The sequence below is a fragment of the Apis laboriosa genome, unplaced genomic scaffold (genome assembly GCF_014066325.1).
Source record: "Apis laboriosa isolate Shangri-la unplaced genomic scaffold, ASM1406632v1 scaffold26_cov146, whole genome shotgun sequence".
NCBI lineage: Eukaryota > Metazoa > Arthropoda > Insecta > Hymenoptera > Apidae > Apis > Apis laboriosa.
Window position 1 is genome coordinate 2,690,417 of NW_025222592.1, and position 23,366 is coordinate 2,713,782.

Here is a 23,366-nt window from a genome sequence, read left to right on the forward strand (position 1 = left end):
TTAATTGTTTGCTAAATGATAATAAGAGATAATAAAAGTCATCCTTGACAAAAATTTATTTATAATGCAATATTAATATAAATGTAATATTATAATATCATAATATATAAGGTATATAATATTAAAGGTAAAAACTTTTTTATAGAAAGTTTTACAAAAATATAATAAAAATTGTATAGTATATACATACCTTTTTGGTATAATACTTATGCAGTTGCGTTTGTCCGCCATTTCGTCGCCAAAGGCACAATACTTTGTTCTTCGGACTGTAAGTCATATTCACCAAACGCTCATACCACCATCTTTCGACAATCACGCCATTCACAGATCTAAGGACAAGTCCATCGTGGCGAACCTCGAGAAATCGTAAATCACCTTCTGCATCGACGCCAGCATGCACGGTGAACGATTGACGGTGCATTTGTCTGGATGTGAGAGGCTTTAGATCTATATCGTTTCCATACTGAAACGTGGAATACCTTTTGTTAAGATTTCTTTATTAAAATTTTTTGAAAAAATATAGCATTTTTCAAGCATTTTTTCCTTCTATATTATTTATTTCATTAAAATTTTAATATTTAAAAAATTTTCTTAAAATTTTTATTAATCTGCAAAGTTTTCAAAATTCTTCAATGTTTTAGAAAAATTTTAGAATTTTTCAGAAATTTTTCATCTCTTTCAATACTATATAAAAAATAGCAAATTTTCTTAAATTTTTTTGATAACCAAAGAAAGCCAAAGCAATGTGAAATGTTTTTAAAATATAGTATGTTTTTCAATATAGCAAAAAGTCTTTGAAATATCATCATTCTAAGGAATATAAAATTTTATTCTTTAATATTTTAAAAAATTTTTAATAATTCGATTTTAATTTTATCTTATCCTCCTCTAATAATTTTACTGCATTTCATTATCATCTGTTCATTATTTTTATCATCTGTTTTCATTATATTCAATAAAATTAATCTTCTGCTTACGAGATTATGTATTTGGTCGAGAAGTTGATTGAGCTCCTGACTGTAGATCAGACCGATGTGGCTTTTTCCCAATAATCTTCTCACTTTACGTTTCACCTCGTTTTTATCCACGTTCAGCATTACTAAAATAGCAGTCAAATTGTGCAACAGAGTGCACAATAGTCTATCTTCATCGTGTTCCAATCGTTTCTTTTCACTTTCGCTCAAACTCTTATATCTGAATATAAATTCAAAATGAAATATTCGAATCTTTCTTCAATGATCATTTAAAATCGAAAAATTAATTACAAAAAATTCTAATACCTTTCCATCATTTCTCCTGGACCTTGATCCATGCCGATCATATCTCTTTCTTGAGACACTGCATCTAAAAATGCATCCTCCCAAAATTGCATCTGATCCCAAAGCGATGATCTTTCTTTCCCCAACAAACCTATATTTTCAATATTATTGTAATAATTATATTATGCTATGAATATTCCTAACCACTAAAGGCTAATTAATAATGAACTGCGAATATCTATAAATTTTTGATAAATTTAAAAATTTAAAGTTAAAAATAGAAAAATTAAAAACATAAAAAAAAAAATAAAAAATAAAAAATTTTCAATTTCTTAATTGTAGTTACATTAATTTTCTTATTGATTTTTTAGTTTTCTTTACTTTAATAATAATATTCCATATTTGTTTTTTTTTTTTATTTTTGAATTCCGTGAAAAGTGTTTTAAATTGATAAAATGATAAAATGATTTTAAATTTTCATAAAATATATAAATAAAATATTTAAATAAAATTTTTATTTAACTAATAGAAATATAAATTTGCATAAATATTGTTCAGTGGCTATTTTATCTAGCTCAATTATCATTATACCTTCGAATAAATACGTTCTTGCAGCTTCAGGACTAGGAGCGGTCGTAGTTGGTACCAAGCTTCCTCCATGATATCGAAAACCGGTACTTAAAGAAGATTTGCTGGACCAAACGCTTCCGGTTCGTTGCTTCGGCTGTCGTGAAAACTGAAATCATGAGATTATATAAGAACATTCAAATGATTTTTTTACATCGTATTACTCGATACAAAATTCGTGAAATTAGTGAAGTTAAAGCTTTTTGTTTCTTTCTAAAATTTTTAACAAAGTAAATAAGCTCAATTACTCTTTTCTACAATTAAATTGAAGGAAAGGATCACATTATAAAAAACTATGTGAATTTCTCAGTGCAATGATACAATAATAGAGTGTTCAAGCGATTAAGTGTTATACATGTCAATTTTGTAATCAAAATATTAATTAAATTTTCAGAGTTTGATGAATAATAAATTAAGCATATCTTAAAAATTTTTTTTCAAAAAACTTAAAAATTTAATTAAAAATAATTCTATGATTTCTTTGTATTGAGATATTATTACAGTATAAGAAAATGTTTTTTTATATAAATCAATTGTATATAAATGAACAATTATTTGAAAATAATATGTATTATTTATATACTGGAAAAATTTAAAAATAAATCTGATTTAAAGATTAATTTAACTGAAATGATATAATTATCTTCTTTAGTAGTTTTCATCCAAAAAAATTTTCAAAAATTGCCCAATTTTTAATTCATCAAATGCAAATTCTCTTAACTATCCAAAGCTCGTGTGTTTCATCGTGTATCAATAGCAATTGTAAAAGCTTCTTCCCATTAGTGCAAAAACTAAATCTATTGTAGCAACATGCCGTTCTCGATCATCCTCTCCAGCTAAATTCAATCTTCTTTTTTCCAAAATGGATCCATTGTTGGACAATTTTGACAAGATGCAAGTATTGCACAAGCACAAGTTCTCTCCTCAGCATCGATTCCCAACTAAATATACTATAATAATCTATAAGCTAGACTATAATGTATATAAAAAAATTTTCCAACTAGAGATTTATTTTGCAACTTCATGAATTCGTTCATCTAAATGAACATCTGATTTCGATTTCTACCAACTAGAGATATATATATATATATTTTTTTTTTAAATTCTATATATGTTATAAAAATAAGGGAATATTATAAGAAAGAAAAAAAAAATGAAAAAGATTGATTCAATAGTGATCAATTTACATTGCCTTGTTCGACCTCGCTATCAGAGACAGTGCTTCGGAAAGAAGCCTGGTGCGCTTGACGAAAAGCAGGATTAGTGATTATGCTACCTCCATCTGTGGATAAAGCTTCGCTGCTTCCTGTTCCACCTCCCCGCCCACTCTAAAAACACATGACGCCTCTATATAGCACAATTGTAGACCAATTACGAGACAATGTATCGCTAATTGTTTAGAATTTATTCCACAGAAGGCCTGTATAATGATCCATCGGAAGAAAAGTGTGTTTAAAATAAAAAAAAAAAATTATAAATATATTTCATTATTTCTTTTTTTTTTTCATATGATAAAAAATAGATAATGTAAATAAGAAAAAACTTAATATAAAATTGTATGCAATTGCTAATAATCCAGAAATTAATATGATTTTAAATGAGAATAAAGAAAGAAATATTATTTTTAATGAAATATTCCATGGAGACTTTGAGTTATATTTGAAAATAAAGTATATTTAAAATGAAAATGACAAAATTAATATATTTCATTATTATATTTCCTTTTTTCTTATTATGTGAATTTTATTTTAAATAAAATATTCCATAATGAATTGGAAATAAAATATGTTAAAAATAAAAAATTAATATATTTTATTTTCATTTGCTTATTTTATTTATATGAAATGATATATAGTTATAAAATATTGTATTTGTCTCGATTTATTTTTAAATAGAAATTTCGAATTTAGTAACTAAAATCGTATGAATCGTTATTATCGATCCCTTCTCTTGGGCAATACTTATTGTTTTTTGCTCATTTTTTTCATGATAATTATTTATAACAATTTTCATGCATATACTTGTGTATTATTATACAACACCTGTTTGTCACCTGTGTATCATCAAAGGATTAACTTTGTTGCTGTTTAATCGTACAGAATGTTTCATTCGTAATTATACTTTTTTTCATTGAATTGATCATTAGAAATGATAATTTTTAAAAATATTTACATATTATTGCTTATTTATTTATAGTAGCAATATAACATTGAAATCTAAAAGAAAATCATTATTATAAATATTGTTTTATCTTAAATATTGATCACTAATAACCCAGTAGTTAATAATACAATGTTAAATATTTAAAAAAAGAAAATTTTAAACATACATGTATAAAAACTCATTAGGCAAACATTCTATACGAATATCAATGAACTTTACAATTGTGAAATTGTACGCGTGAAATGTAGACAGAAAGTGAAACCATAAAGAGAAAGACACCTTTGCTACCTTCGTGTGCCACGAGGTAACGTTCTGATGGAACTCGTTGCTTTTACCTCAGAGTCGAAGGACGTTAGCCTGCTGAGGAACTTTCCTTTTTTAGTGAACATATCGAGGAACATGTCTGTCGTCGATTGGCTACCTTCATGCGCTGTTGAATGACCGTGTGGCATTTCCAAATGAACTTGAGGTGCATCTATAATCAAATAATCAAATAATATGATAGATGTTTTAGAATAAAATTAATTTTATATATTACAATATTATAATAGTATAATAATAATAAATAATTTGTATGATAATAAATTATTAATAATAATAATATAAATTAAATCAAAAATTTATTTTGGAACATTAAATAAAATTTTTTAACTCTCAAATAGTAACTTTTCATCTTTATTTTTTTTTAAGTTTTTTTGTTTTAAACATTTGAAATATTTATCCTCTCGAGTTTTTAATTTAATGTAAAAATGATCTTTGAAATAAAAATTTTAAAACTTTCTTCAATAAGGAGAAAATTAAAGATAAAAATTCGTTTTGGAAAAATTTAACAATAGATTTTCTTTCATTTCTTAAATAATCCAAATTGTCTACGAAAGATTAAATGTAATGGAATTTTTTATTTTTATGATCCATTTTAAATTGATAATATTAAATAGAAAAGTTAATTTTAACCCTATAAGAAAGTTTATTTAATTAAATTCAATTAAATCGCTTTCAAAATTTTTTATTACTTTACGAGTTTTTGAAATAATAAACATTTTTTTAAATATGATTTTATGAACTTTGAAATTTATTTGAATTTTGTACCCGATCTTTGAGATGCGTCTGAGAATTCAGGATGAGTAGGAGACTGCGGAGACCTCAAGTTTTCCTTGCTGCCAAATGGACTAGATGTCTGAAAGAATTATAAAAAATTATAAATAATTAAATGTGGAATATTGATAATATTCAACAAAATGGATAGTTTTTAACAAATAATACCTGAGACATTAAAGAACTATCGAAACCTCCCTCTGAAAGATCCTTGCTCCAATAGTGAGTATGTGCGATTTCCATTAACTGATAAACCGATGCCATTCCTCCCAGGCCGAAATTATTGTAAGTGTGTCCAAGACCATGAGCCACTGCTTGAAGGCACTTTAGCATTCCCTTGTAAACTGGCTTCGAGATATACTATTTATAAAAATAAGAAAAATTTACTAATATCTAATATTTGAATTGTACAAACATTAGAAAGTATAGTTTTTTTTAATTTTTTATTATTTTAAAAATATAAACTTCTACAAATTTTACAAATACAAATTCTCGAAATCTAAATAAAAACTTTATGCCTCAGGTAAAGTAGATATTTAAATAGAAGATATGAGAAGATATATTTAAAAATTATTTTTCAAAAGAGATCATCCGATAATAATCAGAAATAGAAATATAAAATAAAAAGGAATAGAAATATATAAAAAAAATAGAAATATATAAAATAAAATAAAATCCTATACTAAAGATTTAATCTTCCATATAAATTTCAAAGTTCTAAAAATTTTTAATTATAATCCTTTAAAAACAAGATACAACTATGACAAAAATCTTTGCAAAAAATTTTGCTAATAAATAATGATACTTAATGTGAAATAATTAGTGAAAAAGTATTTTTTAATCAATAATATGCAAACTCATTCGAAAGTGATCGGATATAATTTGAATATTTGTCGTAAATTACATAAAATTTAATGAATTTCCCTTTTTAACTTTCTCTAGCTTAATTTTTTATTTCGAGAACGAAAGCATAATATCATAAATTCTAAAAGTTTAATAAATTTATTGAATTTTTCTTATTATATTTACCACATCATCGATATGATCATCAGGACTAATTTTTTTATTAAGCCCTTTATTCAATTTCGTCACTACCAAGTCTCGATAGCTTTCATCCTCCATTAATTTTTTTAGCCTATTCAATTTCAGCCAGCCAACGCCTTCACCGGTTAAAACTTGATTCACCACCTTAAACAGATTCATAAAAGTCATAATTTAATATACAGTTTTATTACACGATATATTTTCATAATCATTAAGATTCTTAATCTAAAAGAACTTACATCAGTCAGGAAAGCTTGATTGTCGCTATTTGTACTAGACCTCTCTGCATTCTGCATCCTCTGGATGTCTTCCTGATTAGCTTTGTTCGTCGAGTGTTTTATCAACGATGATCGTTCCACCAATCCTGTTTTACCTGAAAACAATCGATTAAATTCATATATAAACTTATACTATATAAAAAAGATAATTGTTTGAAAACATAATTGAATAATACTTTTAGGAAAAGGTCCGAGTATCGGTGTCTTCTTATCCGCTTTTTGCGACTGTGGGAGACCGGTATTTCTAGAACTATTTTTACTGCCTGCAAATGTAAAAAGAAAAATTTTTTAAAGATATTATATCTTTCATATTTTTTATTTTTTATAGATATTAGAAAATTGCTATTTTTAAATTTTCATTTCTTTCTCTTTTTTTTTTTTTTTGTAATTTTGAATCATATTTTATTATTATAATAAAAAATAAAAAAACACTCTTTAAATATAATTTTTTGTTTTAATTTATTCAAAAATAGAGAAAGAAAAAAATGTTATTTACCAAACAGATCGCTAAACATGTTGCTCGTTTGCGCAGCAATGCCATTTAAATCACTACTAATATTGCTGAAAAAATCACGTCCGATTTCCCGCCGCCCTGCGCGATTATCCGAAGCGACCAATTGTGTACTACTCGAATCTCTTCGTTGTAATATTCCAGGAGGCGATGGAGGTGAATGCTGCGTGTCGCTAAGTCCCTAAATAATTTTTTTTTTTTAATTTTCTTTAAAATTTTCTTATTTCGAAACTTCGAAATCTTGAAAATCTTTAAAGCTCAAAAAGTTTAAGTTTTTGAACTTTTTCTTATTTTTATGATTCAAAACTCTTGGAAATTAAAAATAGAACGCTCAAAACCTTGAAAATCTTTGAAAATTAAGAAATTTTTATTTCTTAAACTTTGAAACTTTTTGCAGTTCGAAACTTTTGAAAAGAAAATATGAATTTCGAGAAGTTTCAAAATTCGATTTTAGAAATTCAATTTTTGCGGATTTTAATTTATCTCTTCAATTATATATACCTTGAGTAAACCTTTCTTCGCAGCAACTTCTTTGGCACTTTTTGTCAAATCTCCAAAAGTGCTCTTGCTCACATACGTTAAATCATCGAGTGTATTTTTGCTGACTCCAGCTGCAGTTTTGCTCGCCTCCAAAGCGGTTTTCGAAGCTTCTTGCACGGATTTCGTTGCCTCTCCTACTGCTTTCTTTGTCTGTTGCGTCAACTGTTTGATATATCAAAAAAGTAAAATTTTATTTTTCACAGCTAATAAAATTAAATTATTAACTATAAATAACTTAAAAAACTTAAATATATGTAATTGGAAATTACATATACTTACTTGTTCCAATGGCGCAAAGAGACTATCTTCCCCAGCTTCTGTGATCTTCTCTTTTGCCTGATGTTTTAACTATTAAACAAACGAATTGTCTCTCTATATTTATAAAAAAAGTTCAAATTAAAAGAACAATATTAACAAAAGTGAAGGAAATTAGTCATATAATATTACTAATATTCATTATTAAAAGTTTAAAAATCCAAAAACTTCAAATTATAAACATTTTCACATCTACACAATTCGTAAAATCATTATGACAATTTATATATAATTATAATTTTATATATAATAATATATAAATAAATAGTTATAATTTTAATATATATATTTTAATAAATATATAGTTATAATTTTAAAACTTATCAAGAATTTTTTTACATGTTTTATAATTTTCAAATAATCACAATATCCAAAATTATGAAAATACCTTGTCCATCTGAGCAAGAATTCCATCCTGACTGCTCTGCCTAGTAGTTTCTCGAACCAAATCCTTCGCTTGATTGGCTATTTGTTCGAACAAAGATCCTTGAGAACCCTGTCGTAGAACACCGTTTCCAGTCACGTTGGAACCCTGTCTTTGCACGCCCTCGTTGGCTTGCTTCTGCCCACTGGTACCCAATGAAAATTGTCGAGAAACCGTGGACGATTCGCTCTCGTTGCTGCTGTTGCTCGTCTGTCGAGAAAATGGCCCTGTACCAAAACTCGATGCCCTCGCCAAAACGTTGCCAACACTTGGATGACGCTGGAGACTTGCTGCGCTTGGTTGTATCTTTGGAAACATATTTAAGTGAAACATATTTTTTAAAAAATTTTTGAAATTCAAAATTCGAATAGAAAATTTTGTTTTTGGAGGACGAAGATCCTTTCAGTAAAAAGATAGAAGAAAGTTTAAGACATTATATTACAGTTAATATTAGAACATGTATAATTCTGATTTGATTACTGAATGTAAATTAAAAATTATGATATTTGAAATAAAATTTTGATGATAATTCGCGTGAACCATACATTTTGTACCGAAGAATTATTAAATTGAATGAATGATACTTGACTTCATAAATGCTTCAGAAAGATGACATGCATGTATTATTATTTATTTATTTGATGTTTATAAGAAATTGAAATGATAAAAAAGGAATTATCAATCGAAGATCAGAATAGATATTATTCAATCCAAAATAATTTTTAATGAAACCTAAATTTGTATAGAAATTTCTAAAAAAAAAAAAGTTGAATAAATTTTCTATAGAAACATAAAAGGATAAAAAATTTTGTAAGAAATTACAAAGAAAAAAATAATATATTTAATATTTAGAGGATTCCAAAAGAAAACGTTAAAAATATCCAAAAAATCTACACTAAAAAATTTTATTTATTTTCAATAAAATACTAAACGCAATAATTCATAAATCGTCAATAAATATCAACAAACATCTTTAATATATATTAAAAAATAAAAAATATATAAAAATTCAATAACAAATGTCAAACAAAAAAAGAGGGGGGGGATTTTCATGCTGGCATACATCGAATGGAAAAACTGTTTGCTTTTCTGATCGCACATCGCATGCAAAATCCAAACGACACAAAAAGATAGGAACCGATAAATAAGAAATTAATCGACAGATTTTAATACACCAGCAGAGACCATCAATGAAGGATGAACTCACTGGAACAACAAATCTACTGAGACGAGAAGTCCTGTAAGATGTGGCAGGACGTTCGGTGTCGTTGATGCTCGACGTTGCTAAAGAACGTCTCTTCCCTACTCCGAACTGTCCCACCGAACTTTGTGCGCTCAGGATTGTGCGTGGTGTTATGGTGGATGCTGAATCTGATTCAAAGCTACCACCCTCCTCTTTATCCTATGATCAAGCACTTGGTTAAGATGTTGAAATGTTTCGTTGAAATTTTTGATTTCGTTACTTTTGTTTTGAAGATTGGTTGTAATATAGATTGATGGTAAACAGGAAAAATGAGAATTTCAGAAAATTATTTCCTAAATCAACTGATAAATTTTCATAAATAAATTTGATGATCTTGTTCAATTTTAATATATTAAGTATTCGATATTTCGAAATGTAAAAATAAGATATGAAAATGAAATATTACTTATTGCGAATGATATGGTGAAAAATTGGTGCAAGTTAATACATCGATTTATCCAGATTGATAGTAAAATGATGGATTTTGGAAAAAAAATGATTATTATGTATTAAAATTATTAATTTTTATAATTCTTTTAGGAAATTATTTCCTAAATTAATTTTTAAATTTTTGTAAATAAATTCTTCTAAGATTTTTGATATTTTAAATTTAATTTATTCAGAAATAAATAAATAATAAATGAAAATGAAATATTTATCGCAAATGAAATGAATTCTAATTATGTTTCGAGTGATTTTTTAAAAGAAGTTTATAACAAAGAATTTTTTGTGATAAAAATTTTGAAAATAAAAATTTCTTAAAAAAAAAAAAACTTAAAAATATTCTTAAGAATTACTCACATTGGTCGATTGTGAGCCTTCTTGAGCTTTGGGATTTAACTCGAATTCAGAATCCCTGTTGAAGCTGGGACTGCTCAAGTCACTGTGACTGGAGGAAGTGCTTGGTGGACTTTCCGGTCTTACTGTCGATTCTTCCTCGACTCCAGGATATTGCAGTGAACTGGGTGGATTGTAAACATTCGTTGGATCTACAGACAAGGCCATTTGTTGAGGCTGTGCTACTTGTGAACAATTGTAACCTGTAAAATAAATTACATAAACAGTATTTGATTATTTTTTATCGTTATAATTAATTATTTAAAATTCAATTAATAAAAATTTCTTATTATTGTTAATTAAAATACAATGTTTCTCAAAAATGATTTTTAATTCAATATTATAAAATTTACAATTTATATTCTTATTATTATTCTTTTTTATATCTGTATTTGAATATTTGTATAAAAATTTATAGAAATTTTTTAAATAAGTTAAAACAAATTCATAATTACTAGAAAATTAAAATATTTCCATAAGCAAATATTAGTAATCGAAAATATTATTTTATTTAATATAATCTAAAATATTATTTACAGTATTATCAAGTTATATGTATAGTAAATAAAATATTTATTTATATTTTAATTAAAATAGAACAAATATCAAAGATAATCATATTTTATTTTTTATTTTAATAATAAATATATTATTTCAAAACGATATTTATATAGATTGATATTAAAATATATACTTGAAATTATTTATGTAAATCTTATTTCAAAAATTTATTTTCCCTTTGATCAATTAACGAAAGAAACACACTTACTCGGAGACAAGTCCGATGACACCATTTCAGAAACAAAATCGCTCAACGAGGAATAAGAGGAGCTCGTGCTTTCAGCACCTTCCGAATCAGATCCACTCTCATCTGTTGGTTGATTCTCGTGTTCCTTCATTGCTTTCAGAGCATTGGCCAATGAGCTACCATTGTCCCAAACAGGAAAATAAATAGGCTCGAGACTCGAGGCATACCATTTCGGCTTATCGCCTATCTGAGTCGGATCGAACACCCCTGTTTGCACCCTCAAGAACGCCACATTGCTCGGTGTAAGGGACCATTCGGCCAAAAACTCAACCGCCTGAGTCCTGGCAAATTTGTTCAAGAAATGACTGGTCCGTGGTCTTGATCGAAGGAAAGAATTGATCTGGAACGCGACTACGGGTCTGGGATATAGTCTCAGAGTCCTCGTGTGCTCGGTGAAATTCGCCAAGAGATTCTGCGAGTTGAAGAAGCGAACCATGGCCACCCTTGTGGCAACGTCTACCGAGTCCAAATCGTTTCCATAGATGAAAGGATTGAAAGATTGCACGGTTTGCGAGGAGAACGGTTTCTGGGGCGACGAAGAGCCACCTGATTGAGACATGGAGGTGCGACGGTGACTGGAAGTCACACCGGCACCTGGAGAACTTGCTGGACTGGAATAGTGATCGATGCTTGGCCTATGCTTCATTGAAGATACGCTGTGTGGAACAGAAATTTATTTCAAATGATAATTTAAAAATAATTATTTGCAATAAGCTAATTTATTACTTGATAAATAACATATTCTATTTGATATTAAATTAGCTATTTAATATAATTGATTTTTCGAGAAAATAATCTTTATTTTTTAATTTATTAATAATATTAATAATATAAAAATTTGATGTTGCATGTTAAGAGACCAATTATTTTAATCAAATATTAATGAATAATAAATAATTGCAGAAAATATTAATGATAAATGAATCATTTAAATATATTTTTTTACTTTCTTTTATTTATTTATTTATTTATTGTTGTTTTCATTTTTTTAGTATTGTTTTTTTTCAAATAACTTTAAAAAGTAATTTTAAGATAACGTAATTTATAAGATTTGTAACATATAATCAGTTTAAATTTTAAATCAATTTTAGTTAAAAATTTTTGCTAATTTAAATTTTTGTATCAAACAATATAATTTTAAAATATTATAATTTTAAGTTATATCATCATTGTATAAAATTTCTGTATAAAAAAATTCTACAAATAAAATCATTACCTCAAAGTAGACAAATGAGAAGTTAGACTCTCTCTTCTGCTAGGAGCTTGCAGAGAAGTCCTGGGAGAAGTATCTTGCGATAGTATTTGCGGAATTGACATACTAGCCATTGCCTGAAAATAAAATATTATCTATAAGAAAATTATAAAGTATAATTTTTAGATGTCTCTTCTCTAAGAACTTTGTCTATTACGATATATTGTTCAAGCTCAACTACATCTATTTTTTAAATCTATATACTATGCTTTCTATTTCGTATAATAAGCTTCAGGTCTCTCCCTTGGAATTGAGACAAAACGTGCTATACTATATCCTCTAATCAGAATTAAAAATAAAAAGAAAAAAAAGAATCTCGTCCTATCAGGAAAAATTAACCCATGCTACTGTAACTACAACACAAGGGATAGATATATTTATGCTACATGCAAAGAGTGGATAATTGAAATATTTACACCAGAGCCGGTTTGGTCCATCAGTTGCATTGCCTACGGAACCAATTAAATGAGGAACAATTAAAATAACATTGACGTCGTTATTAATCGAGTATCTATTATAGATGTTACATATTTTTATCTCTTTTTTCTAATTTTTAAATATTAATTTCTTTGTAGATATTTTACAATGATATGAAGTTATATTATTTGTATATTTGTTAATTATTTCTACCAAAGTTGAAAATTTAGGAATCAATAAGATTGTAATTTGCAAAATTTAAATTTAATGAAGTATTATTATATTTATCTTTATTTTATATTTATCTTTCTTAGTAATTTCTTGAATGCTATAATAGTGTATATTTAGTGTCCAAATTTTATAATTTTAAATTTAGAAAATTTTAAATTATTTTCATCAATTTTTGGAATTAGAATATTTCTCATTTTTTAAAACAACAATTCTTATTTTAAAAATTTTATTAGTACAATTTCACAATGTTTTATTTAATTCTTCTTAATTTGTTCCTTGTCAGGCAACAAAAGGATTAATTTTTATCATGTTAAGTGGCGTTTTATTTACCTGTTTCAAGTGGTTCTTTAATTCGGTGCCTTCTGGTTCGGGCAATGGAGGCAATTGATCACCCAGACCAGTAGGTGGGTTTATTTTATTGCTGTCTAGATCCACTAGCCAAATGTCATCGGGCATTTTAAAGTTCGTTTTATACAATAAAAAAGTAGCGGGTATTCCGATAACAAATGGTGTAGGTGCAAGCAACAATTGTTCCGCGCAGCTCATGCACGTGGGTAACAATGGTATTGCAGGGAACATATATTCCAGAGGATAAATCATCGTAACGAACGCCATTACAGACATCGACAGGGCATTGTAGTCACGGGATTGTAACACGATCTGAAAACAAATATAATTTATTCATTGTAATTTATTAATTACATTTCTTTCAACTTTCTTGTTCTCTTAATTTTAATAGAACAAAAAATAATAAAATATAATGATAGAAAAATTAATAATAGTAATTGTTAATAATATATAAAACATATATTTTTAAATAAGATACATTTGAAAATTGCTTTGAAAACCAAAAATTAAGGATAAATATTTACAAAAAAATACACTTCAATTTTGATAATTTTTTAATATTTTATCAAAATCATCACTCATAATAATATTAGTTTAATATATAATTAAATTAATTTAATGATTATTCTTAAACGATTATCAAAATTTGTTCATAAAAATTTTAAATAAATTTTTTTTTTAAATAAATTAAAAAAAATTAATCAAATCTAAATTTATGATAATAATAAAATTAAACGATATTGGCATAATTTTTGTTCAAAAATGTGAAGAACGAGACTAAACTAAAAAAATAAAAGAATGAGATTAATGAGATAAAATCGTGAATAAAAATTAATTTTCAGAGGGATATATAATTTAAATCGTAAAAAAGTAGGGAATTACCTTGTGCTCCAAGAGAATCAATGTGAGGACTTTCAAGCATATGTCAACGCCAAGAAGTTCCAGGGGTAGATGCAGAGGGAAATCAACAAGAGAAAATCTAGTGTGATCTGGGAGTGCAAAACAGAGTGGTGGCTGCATACTTTGCGACACGATCTCGATCTCGACGCGTGTTTTTGTTGGAACTGGAACAGGACTGCTTAACAATCGCAATATCCATGTCTCGATCTCACGAACATCGTGCAACACTATCGATGGTGTTCCCTCCAGTGTTTGACCCGTTAAAACGCTCCACACTGTATCTCTATTAATCGTAATAAACATAATTTTTCTTTTTTAATAATACATTACAAAATATTTATATAAATTAATTAAATTATCGTCTTTAAACAATTTTTAAATCATATTTTTATATTGTAATAAGAAGATCTTTTCATATTTATGCAGAAGTATTTTTAAAATTTAAATAACCCTAATTATTTTTTTTAATTAATTATTTTTTCATTTCCATCAAAGGAATTATTATTTATTCAAACTATAAAATTTTTTAAAATAAATATTTATTATTATATATTATATTTATTATTATGTATTAAATATATTTAATTTATTCTTAATATATATTTAAATATTCTATCTTTCAATCAAAAAATAATTTTAATTATTACTTTAAATTATAAAAGTAAAGAAAGAAGTTTATCATATAAAATAATTATAATAAATTATGTGTCTTAATATATACAAATTTAAATAAAAAAATAATATTAAAATATAATTAAAAATTATAACAGTAAAAAAATTTTACTAGTTTTACACGTAAAAGATTTATTTCCTAACTATCATTAAAAAATATCACTATGATAATATTTAATTATGAAAATATGTACCACTCAGAGTCATATTGAAAGAAAAAAAGAAAAATGAATAACTTATACGAATTGCAAAGTGAAGATTTGAATATTCATAAACGAAAAATTAATCGAGTAAATAATCGGGAAAAAAATAGATTCAAGTATTTTGCAAATAATTATGGATTAATTAATACTTTACCTGTTAGTTTGTCTAGAAGCACCAACTTTCTGCGGCGAGGAACTCTCATTGCACGCGTCGATAATCTTCTTTAATACGAAAAGGCATTCCCGGAACATTGAAAAGAATGGATGATGAGAGATGATACATAACGACGTGAGCGAGTGATTTCGTATTCTCTGAAAGCATACACATGAATAATTGTAAATTATCTCGTATTCATTTCGTATCGATCGATTTATTAAGTTCGTTTGTCGAACTTAATATACCTCGAATGAATGGTACAATAAGCTTGAAATAGCTTGTATTTCCGGAGAAATTGAAATTAATTCATTCTTCTATTCAGATGTTTCGTTTTTATCAATTGGATATTGACAACATAATGCTCGTATATAATTTTATTGCATTATTTGAACATTTGTAGAAATTATAAATTTTCTTGAATAGTATAGAAAAGAATATTTTTAATTTTTTAGAAAAATTATTTCTATTGTAATTGTTTTTAGGAACATTATAATTATTAAATTAATTAGTATAAAAATCTTTAAAAATTAACATAGATACAACTATTACTATTATAATTTTAATTAACTGGAAATTTCAAAATTGTTCAAAATTAATTTAATTAAATATTTATTAAATAAAAATTCTATAATTATTTTAAAAACAATTCTAAAATTGATAAATTAATCATATTCGTAATTTAATTATAATCTATTAATCAATCAGCAATATTAAAATTAATAAATTTATTTACTTATAATTTCAAATTTAATTAATAATAATTTAATAATAAATTAATCAAAGAAATATAAATTTCATATTAAAGAAAAAAATATCTATTTTACAATAATGAGATTTACCTGTCGTCTACGTGAAGCACGTGGAGATGGAGAATGACTTCCTCCACTTTCACTGTCTCCACTTGGTGCAGTGATACCTAATCTCGGTGCACTTGGAATATGCGAAGTGTCAGAGTCTCTTCTACTACTCGGACAATCTTTTTCAGAGTCACTAGGACCAATTGCACTGCTCCTATAGTCGCTATAAAGAACAGCTAGAGATACAGTCTTATAATTACAGAAAGTGTTTTCTTTAATTGGTTATACAATATTCATATTCATATATACAAATTCATCATTCGACATGAATAATGAAAGAATTCGAATATAAATTCAATAAATATTTGTAAAATTTTCAATAATTCTTTCTTTTTAAAACTTGTTTCATGTTTTACATGTTTGTTGTTTTATTAATAATTTAAATATTAATAAAATTCTGGCATCAATTTTGAAGGATTTTCTAAGTATTTATTCTTATTTAAGTATTAAATAAATATTTAATCTTATTTTTGATGTTAACATTTCGTAAAAAAAAAAAAGAATATTAGTAATTTAAAATACAAATTTAAACTTTTCAATTTTTTTTAGTTAGTTTTTTTAACTATTTTTAAAGAATAAAATATTTGGACAGGAAGATAAAAAGTGACAGAATGATGTTTTTAATGATGTTTCATAAAATAAGATTATAATGTGTTATAATAATGTATAATAATGAATAAAATAATGTGTTATATTTCACCTAGAAAAGGCAGAATCTGTGCTCTTTTCCATACTTTTCCTCCAACTTTCCCTTCGAAATGTGGTATTGTATTTGTCTCTTTTCATTGAGACCCCACTTCCAACTGCAACTCCTACCCTTTCTATTGGTCGATAAAAATTTACACAGATCCCATAGCGAGTTTTCCCTAAAATAACATAAAATTATATTTTATGCAAAAATATTTTATACATCATAAACATCAATATTTTAAAAAACAAAAGAAACATGTATAATTTTAATTTTAATAATTTATATTCCTATAATAAATAGGAAATGAATTAAAATATTTATACAAATGTTCTATAAACTATTTTATTTTATTTTAGTCTCCAGATTATTGATTCTTAATCTAAATCAATAAAACCATAAAATTCTTATGCATACAAATAAATGATTTAAAAAATTATATATTAATTTATTTATTATAAATCTCTTTTCTTAAAGTTTAAAGATTGTTAATAATCAATATTTTAATTTTTAAATTTCTTTATAAATTTCAAATTATATTTTGGAGGTCTTCAATAACGAAAAATTATTTATATATATAAAACGAAAAAAAGTTTGTGATAAATAAAAGATTAAGAATCATTGTTGTAGATCAATATATTAATAATTGTAGAATAATAAAAAAAAAATACCGGAATCTTTATCCGTGAGTGTAAAAGTAAAGGAAGTAGCCTCTCGTAAAGCTGTGCGTTTCGGGCCCACGCTAGTGCAACCTTCAGGTTGGCAGAAATAAACCATATCCAACGGTAATGGAAAATCTTTGTGATCTTCCACCGGATATCTTCGCAATAATTCTGGAACCTGTAATCATATGTACATTCATAAACTCTCCAAATAATACAAATACTACCCACAAATCTCAATTCTGTATTAATTTGTATAAATAATATAAAGCTATATATATAACTTTACAAAATAATAATCTAATCATGGATTTCAATTATATTAATTTCTAATATTTCTCTGCAAAAGTATAGATATTATTATTGTTGTTGTTGTTGTTGTTGTTGTTGTTGTTATATATTATTATATTTATATAATAATATAATTAGTATAATATTCTATGAATTCAGACTTGAAAATTTTTCTTCTTTCTTTTAAGTTTTATTTTTGATATTATAACTATTAATCTTATTTTTATATAATCTTAAGTATCATTGCATTAATCAGTATCATTATTTCATCCTGATTAGTACATGAAATATATGAAAATAATAACAAATAAAATAAAATTGATAAGAAATATTAATGAATATTAAAAAAGAAAATCAATTTTGCGAGTTAAGAAAAACAAAATAGATTGTTATAATATATTATATTCAATATTAACAATTTTATCACTTATTTTTAAATGATATTATCTTGCAGAATTTATTTTAAAATATTTAAAGTATATATAGTATATATAGTATATATAAAGTATATATAGCATATATTTTTCTCAAGAATAAGTTACATTTATACCTTTTTTAATTAATATAATATATATATAATATATATAATATAATATATATAATATATATAATATAATATATATAATATATATAATATAATATAATCATACAATATAGAAGATTGAAAATAAATTGTTTTGCTTTTAATCCAACTACTAAAACTATTTAATTTATATAAATGTAAATATAAAAAACTATTTAATTTATAAAAATACCAAATATAAAAAATATATTATACAAGCTATTTGAAATTACTTATTTTATTGAATAAAAAATCTATATAAATCTTCCAATCTAATATTATAATTTATTAAAAAATATTCTATGGAATATTCCAAATGTTTGAATAAAATACTGTCTAAATGTCCAATTTGTAGAGTTGGACAAAATTACAAATTAATGGTTTAAAGATAAGTATATACCTGCACAGGCTGACGAGAGACTGAGGGCAGTCTGGCCCCCACAATGGCGAGATAATCCACCAAGCGGGGGCACAGGTGCTTTTTTTGTATATCCATCGCTGTAATTTACAGCTCTGTCACCGTTTTATGCAATGTGCACGAGTTATCTGAGCCATCGGCTTTTTATCAGGATCGCCTCCTGATCGGTTCATGACTATATCATTCTTCACTTGGTCTTTCACATCTGGAAACAAAAGAGTCGATTATTAAATTGAGTTTTCTTCAGAAAATTAAAACCTATTTAATTTACTCTTTGTTCTTCTGTACAGGAAAAGATTTGCCTTGATATCGTGTCTCCTTTTACCTTTTAATCGATTCCTTCAATTTGAAAGAATTTATTAAAATATTCTATAATTTTTTATTTTCTAAATTTGTATTTAGAAAATTTCTACTCATATTTTTAGGTTTATTTAATATAGATTATTATTATTTAGATTATTATTATATTTAAGAAATTTTTATTTGTGGAAAATTACATTTAATAAATTCTTATTTCTTGTGTATTTACAAATATTTTTATTTTATTTAAAAAATTTTCATTGAAAAAGTTTTTGTTTCAAAATTTTCTGTATTGAAATAAAAATTTCAAAAATCTATATCTCAACAATTTGTATAAAATTATATATTTTGAGAATTCGTTTTGAGAATTATATAACGATATTATATGCACAGATATAGGCTATACTATTTTTTTAATTCAATATAGAATTAAATATATCGTTCGACATCGTTATAAAAGATAGATACAAAGAATGAATTAGATCATGGAAACTTAATTGACGGTACAGTCTAATAGTATGAGAAATAATATTTGGAGCACGAGGCTCATTGATTTCTTGAGCCTCGTGACCTATATTGAGTTAACAAGAATCACAAAAACGCTCGAGCAACGTGCGCAAGGTTTAAGCTGAACTCAGCTTTTTTGAAACAATATTTAATTAAAGATTTTCTCAAAACAATGTAAAATTGACATTAACATTAACATTAATATTAAACAATATTTTTGAATTTAATCCAATTATAATTTAATAAAAAATATTATCAAAACTATTCTTTTATCATTTTTTCCAAATATTCTTCTTTTGAAACGAAATTTTATATTTTCAAGTCAAATCACTTTTGTAAAAATGAAGAAATAAAATGTGATTTATATCTATAATTAAATAAATAAACTATGTATGATAAATTTATAATATTTGTAATAAATAAAAAATATTTGATTATATTTTTTAATATATATATAATATATTATATATAATATATTATATAAGTTATATAACAAGCAGAGATTTATTAAAAGTTTATTAATAAATTCATAAATATTTTCATTTGTAACATTTTTTTAATAATCTCTGAAATACAAATAAAAATATAATGAAAAATAAACTATAATAAATCTATTGATAAGAAAATAATAAACAATCTATCTTCATTTTATTTTCTTTCATTAATTTTGAATATTGGAATATCACAATCCTGAATTATAATTGTATAATTTTCAATAATTCAAAATATTTCACAATAATTCAAGTTAAAAATAGAAATTTCGTCCTAAAAAAGGACAATTTATAATCGATATGTTCCTTAAAAGGTCCTGCGCGTTTGCGCAAAATAATACGCGAAATAGTAGTAACCAAAAATATTTTCACAATCTATCTCTTTTCTTTAATCTATATTTTTTCATTTCATTTTGTAATTTACAAAATCACACACTTTTTTCACATTTGTATAAAAAAGAATAATATAAACGGTATTTTTCACCGCAGATTATCCCATTTCCGGTTTTGTTATTTCGAATGAGATAAATGCAAAATGAGATAATCATGTAATAATTTTCTGGTATAGCCAAAAAATTTTAATAAAAATCAAAATCAAAATTATTAATTTGTTGCGAAATAGTCGAATTTTTAATCAAACTTTCAATGTTTAATTTCATTAAAAATAATAATAATAATGAAAATAAAATTGAAGAAATTTAAGATAATTTTATCATAGATAGAAAATAAATCAATTAATTATATTCAAATAATATATTAATTAAAATCTATAGTTAAAATTATTAATAACTTTTTTCTTTATTTTTAGCTATCTAAGATTACAATCTTTGTTGCAACATTTTATTTCTCATTTTTTTAAAATATATAAGAATATTCAATATATCATTTAATATGTTGTTATGATCAAATAAATCATGTTTCTATAATTTATTACATTTTTAATCTTAAGGAAACCTCATTCAATCCACTAATCAAACTTCAATCAATCAATGAATCCAAAATCTCAAAATTAATCTTAGAGATTATTAATTTTGCAAAATTTGCAAAACAGATACCAGATCTTTCTCGATTTGAAACGAACGTTTTCAAAATATTATTCAATTGAATTTCAATTATTCAAAATATTTTATGACATTTTAAAAAAATTTTTCAAAATGTTTATTAGATATTGAAGAATATATAAAGTATTTAAACAAGTAATCTTGTTACGATTTTGTATTATTTTAACTCTATATACTTTTCAAGATGCAATTTTAAATGACATTGAATATATGATCTAAATATTAAAAAATATAAAATTGTGAAATTTCATTGAAATTTTGCAACAATGATTTTATATATTTTCAATAGATTTATATTTTTAATTTAATTTATATTTTTAATTTAAATTTTTAATAATATATAAATAATCATAATTTTAATATGTGACATGTAATTTTTTTATATATATTTTTAATAGTAGAGTTACATAATCCTCTATATTATATTATTAAAAATATAAAACTACAATAAAATATTAAATATAAAACCTCAAACCAATACGAAACAAATAATAATAATAATAATAATTTCTATGTGATATATATAACTTTAATGAAGAAAATTTTATTTCTATTATATATTATTCATATATAGTATTCATATATAGTATATAGTATTCATATTTTCGAGATCTTTATTTTGTTTCTTTATAATTATTTTAGCATATAAGAAGAAGCCTTATATAATAAATAAAAAACTTTAATAAAATTAAAATTAAAATTGAAGTTTGTTACAAATAATTTTTATCAAATCTTAAAATTATAATTAGTGTTACAAGTTTAATTATATAATAAAATAATGAATTAGAGCTATTATCAACAAGTTTATATTATTTATTATCAAGATAGAAGTTCTTAAATTAAAATGAAATTCATACAATAATGAATTAATATTGTACTTATAATGATTCGAAGAGACATCTTTGAAGAATTCTTAAAACTGCAGAAGAATTAAATGTATTAAATAGTTTTTTTGTTGCGAAATTTTAACATTATATTATTCAATCATTTGTATATTATTCAATGTCATTCAAGCTTGAAGAAGATTCTAAACATAAAATATTCATAAGAAATATTCCATGAATTTTCAGTAATATAAATATATAATTTTTAATGTGAATAAAGAATCTACTATTTTTGCAATTATTTCGCATTTAAGTCTGATCTTTGAAGTTGTCAAATCGCACAGTATCATAAAATTTTAATGTAACATCTGCATTAGATCTTATATTTTCAATATCTAGATCACAGATTCTTGCCATTCCATTATTAAAGATATAAATTGCATGAAAATTACTATCATTTTTGCAATTTAATTGTGTAATTTGTAAATTTATTATTTCTAATAATATATTAGACATTCAATTATTAGAAATAAAAATCTTCCAAATTATATATAATATAATATCATTGTATAATATATGGATATTTATTAATATGGATATTCTATTGATATTCCTTTCAATAATTCAGCAATTTATAAATTATTTTATCTGACTGTTAGAAACATAAATCAGTAAAATTCTACAATTTTGCAATTTACGAACTTTATATTACTAACAATACAACATACATAATAGAAAGAAATATATAATAAATATAAATTAATCAAAAAAAAATCCAATCTTACCATTGTTATCCACAAAAAAATTTCAAAAAATATCGTTATATTATTATTCACTTACGAATCAAATCTGTCAAATTTAACAGCGTCACCAATTTCGTTAAATTTCGACGACATTACACCGACCATATTTATTTCCAATATTCAATCATTCATATATCGCACGTTTGAAAACTTATATATAAATCTACATCCAAAATATGAAGAAAAAAGTTTATTGAATATAAGAGATCGCAAGACATCAGATTTCACTATACAAAGAGACTTACGTATCGTTGATAACGGAGATTCAAATAGAAAATCGCCGTTTTCATCCACACATTCACGAGACTACATTCCGTATCGCCTAAATGACGATACCACACTGGCGATCGTTCGCGGCGCAGCTACTAGGCAGGCGTACGACCAGGGGCGACACTTGGAAAAACGAGTTCCCCTGACGTCTGTCCGGGACCGACGTTTTTCCACCTTTTTAATTGCCCTTTAAAAATTTTTCGATCGATAGGGCGTTAAAGGCATAAGGGAAAAAAGTGTTTCTGAGCAAGAAAAAGTCCGTACGTTTTGAAGGGCTTTTTTCTTCTTCAAGAGTGGTTTCATTGAAA

At 24.8% G+C, this 23,366-nt stretch overlaps 1 protein-coding gene across 9 annotated transcripts in view; it reads right to left on the reverse strand.

The window, feature by feature from the left end:
* LOC122713848 (MAP kinase-activating death domain protein) overlaps positions 1–23,134 on the reverse strand; it is a 33,756-nt gene extending 10,622 nt beyond the window's left edge. For 5 of the 9 annotated variants that reach the window (XM_043934643.1, XM_043934642.1, XM_043934649.1 and 2 more), the window contains exons 1-28: positions 23,034–23,134; positions 18,785–19,007; positions 17,541–17,709; positions 16,882–17,047; positions 16,164–16,344; positions 15,322–15,479; positions 14,275–14,575; positions 13,375–13,704; positions 12,813–12,845; positions 12,361–12,473; positions 11,106–11,800; positions 10,301–10,539; positions 9,464–9,658; positions 8,221–8,562; positions 7,797–7,865; positions 7,479–7,679; positions 6,963–7,158; positions 6,643–6,729; positions 6,428–6,561; positions 6,174–6,332; positions 5,313–5,504; positions 5,139–5,226; positions 4,385–4,524; positions 3,074–3,214; positions 1,851–1,995; positions 1,281–1,410; positions 978–1,194; positions 191–463 (exon numbers count right to left, since the gene is read on the reverse strand). In XM_043934643.1, the coding sequence (XP_043790578.1) occupies positions 191–463; positions 978–1,194; positions 1,281–1,410; positions 1,851–1,995; positions 3,074–3,214; positions 4,385–4,524; positions 5,139–5,226; positions 5,313–5,504; positions 6,174–6,332; positions 6,428–6,561; positions 6,643–6,729; positions 6,963–7,158; positions 7,479–7,679; positions 7,797–7,865; positions 8,221–8,562; positions 9,464–9,658; positions 10,301–10,539; positions 11,106–11,800; positions 12,361–12,473; positions 12,813–12,845; positions 13,375–13,704; positions 14,275–14,575; positions 15,322–15,479; positions 16,164–16,344; positions 16,882–17,047; positions 17,541–17,709; positions 18,785–18,880 (5,190 nt within the window). In that variant the 5' untranslated portion in view covers positions 18,881–19,007; positions 23,034–23,134. The remainder of the gene's footprint in view (positions 1–190; positions 464–977; positions 1,195–1,280; positions 1,411–1,850; positions 1,996–3,073; positions 3,215–4,384; positions 4,525–5,138; positions 5,227–5,312; positions 5,505–6,173; positions 6,333–6,427; positions 6,562–6,642; positions 6,730–6,962; positions 7,159–7,478; positions 7,680–7,796; positions 7,866–8,220; positions 8,563–9,463; positions 9,659–10,300; positions 10,540–11,105; positions 11,801–12,360; positions 12,474–12,812; positions 12,846–13,374; positions 13,705–14,274; positions 14,576–15,321; positions 15,480–16,163; positions 16,345–16,881; positions 17,048–17,540; positions 17,710–18,784; positions 19,008–23,033) is intronic. The other 4 variants (XM_043934644.1, XM_043934645.1, XM_043934647.1 and 1 more) reach the window with 4 other exon arrangements.
* Between the last annotated feature and the right edge of the window lie 232 nt (positions 23,135–23,366).